The sequence below is a fragment of the Pseudopodoces humilis genome, chromosome 27 (genome assembly GCF_049639895.1).
Source record: "Pseudopodoces humilis isolate 2021_Gansu_Grassland_sample_001 chromosome 27, ASM4963989v1, whole genome shotgun sequence".
NCBI lineage: Eukaryota > Metazoa > Chordata > Aves > Passeriformes > Paridae > Pseudopodoces > Pseudopodoces humilis.
Window position 1 is genome coordinate 2,417,474 of NC_142226.1, and position 2,337 is coordinate 2,419,810.

The 2,337-nt window shown below is 70.3% G+C and overlaps 1 protein-coding gene across 1 annotated transcript; it reads left to right on the forward strand.

Moving 5' to 3' along the window:
- Positions 1–268: 268 nt before the first annotated feature.
- Positions 269–1,859, forward strand: POU3F1 (POU class 3 homeobox 1). The gene has a single exon (XM_014258598.2). The coding sequence runs from the start codon at positions 269–271 to the stop codon at positions 1,382–1,384; it is 1,116 nt and encodes a 371-aa protein (XP_014114073.2). The 3' UTR covers positions 1,385–1,859.
- The last annotated feature ends 478 nt before the right edge of the window (positions 1,860–2,337 follow it).

The following is a 2,337-nucleotide window of genomic DNA, read 5'->3' on the forward strand; positions in this document are numbered from 1 at the left end:
CTCCAATCAGCGGGCGCCCCGCCGCGGGCCGCCCCGCCCCCCGCCCCCGCCGGCCAATCCCGTGGGCGGCGCCCGCCCGCCGCCGGCCAATGGCGAGCGGGGAGCGCGGGGCGGCGCCCCCCGGCGGCCGCGCCTTGGGGCGGGGCGCGGCGCCCCCCCGGCGGGGGGGGGGGGGCCAATGGGGCGCGGGGGCGGGGCGGGCGCGCGGCGGTCCCGCGCCCCGGCGCGCGGCTCTAAAGCGCGGCGCGGGCGGCGCGGCGCACACGCGATGGCCGCCGCCGCGCAGTACCTGCCGCGCTCCGCCGCGCTCATGCACCCCGACGGCGACCGCCTGCACCAGGGCACCACGTACCGCGAGGTGCAGAAGATGATGCACCACGAGTACCTGCAGGGTCTGGCCCCCGCCGCCGGGCACGCCGTCGGGCTGGCGCACCACCAGTGGCTGCCCAGCGCCGGCACGGACTGGGGCAGCGGTGGGGGCGGCGGGGGCGCGCACCTTCCGCCCGCCGAGCACGCCAAGGGCGGCCCGCCGGGCCCCCGCGAAGAGCTGGCCGCCGCCGCCCTCCCTCACCGCCCGCACCTGGTGCACCAGCCGGCGGCGGGCGGCGCGGCGGGCGGCTGGGCGCAGGGCGGTGCGCACCACCTGCCGCCCATGTCACCGCCGTCGGGGCAGCCGCTGCTCTACGCGCAGCCCTACGCGGGCCTCAACGGGATGCTGGGCCCACCGGCGCCGGCGCTGCACCACGGGCTGCGAGACCCGCTGGGCGCCGAGGAGGCGGGAGGCCACGAGCTGGCGGGATCGCCGCCGCCGCTGGGGCCGCCCGAGCCTTCGGACGAGGACGCGCCCAGCTCCGACGACCTGGAGCAGTTCGCCAAACAGTTCAAGCAGCGGCGGATCAAGCTGGGCTTCACGCAGGCCGATGTGGGGCTGGCGCTGGGCACCCTGTACGGGAACGTCTTCTCGCAGACCACCATCTGCCGGTTCGAGGCGCTGCAGCTGAGCTTCAAGAACATGTGTAAGCTGAAGCCGCTGCTCAACAAGTGGCTGGAGGAGACGGACTCCAGCACGGGCAGCCCCACCAACCTGGACAAGATTGCGGCGCAGGGCCGGAAGCGCAAGAAGCGGACGTCCATCGAGGTGGGCGTCAAGGGCGCCCTGGAGAACCACTTCCTCAAGTGCCCCAAGCCCTCGGCGCACGAGATCACCTCCCTGGCGGACTCCCTGCAGCTGGAGAAAGAGGTGGTGCGGGTCTGGTTCTGCAACCGGCGGCAGAAGGAGAAGCGGATGACGCCGGCCGGGGTCCCGCATCCCCCCATGGAGGACGTTTACGCACAGGCGGACACTTCGCCGCTGCACCACGCGCTGCCCGGTGCCGTGCAGTGACTGCCCGGACCCCCGCGGCCCCGACGGCGGCGCGGCGGGCGCGGGCAGCGGGGGACGCGTTTTAATTTATTCTCAGACTGGCCCGGCCGCCCGCTCCGCGCCCCGCGCTCTATTTATTCGCCCGCCGGAGCCGCAGCGGCCGCCGCAGCAGTAGCCAAAGGTTTGCGATCTCTAATTTATTCCCTTCCTCGCGCGGCCGGGAGGCGGCGGCGCCCCCGGCTCGGCCCCTCCCGCTCTGCCCGGCCCGGCCCGCCCGGGGGGACGCTTCGAAACCATTTCCCGGCCCGTCTCTATTTATTTCTAACCGTGCGCGGAGCTCGCACCCTCCCGTTGGTGGGTTCAGTCCGGTCCATTCCCTGGGGTTTCGGTTTTTGTTTGTATCTCTTATTGCAAAACCAATGTAGACTGCGAGGGTACGTTTCTATTTATGTTATAGTAAATATTTTATTACTTACATAAACCATTTACCCAGGAACCGGTCTCGTGTCGTCTTTGCAGGCTCGGAGCGCGGCCGGGGGAGCGCGGCCGTCGGGGCCGGTGGTGCTGCCTTGGCCGAGGTCCCCTGCGGGAGCTCCGTTCCCGGTGCCCCGGGGAGCCCCGGGGAGCTCCGTTCCCGGTGGCCGCGGTGCCCGGCGGAGTTTGCCCGCCCGGTGAGGCACTTTCGGGCGAGCCGCTTCCCTGCGTGGATGCGCTGCCGTGCTCCCCGCACCTCCCGCCGTGTTTTACCGATGCGAACGTAGCTCCGAGAGCCCGGTGTGAACAGAAAACAGCCCGCACGCAACTTTCCTCCCCGCGTATCGCGGGGTGAATACATGAACACCGGTGTTGCTGAGTAGATTCCCTTCTACTCAAACCACAATCTCGCTTTTTCTGATGTCAACAGCTTTCCTTTTGGTGGTTTCATGCCCGAATGTTTTATGGTTATGCCAAGAAAGGCTGAAAACAGAGTTTTT

Bases quoted from the DNA above. Each gene is read 5' to 3' on its own strand.
- POU3F1 (XM_014258598.2), top strand. From the start codon at position 269: ATGGCCGCCGCCGCGCAGTACCTGCCGCGCTCCGCCGCGCTCATGCAC.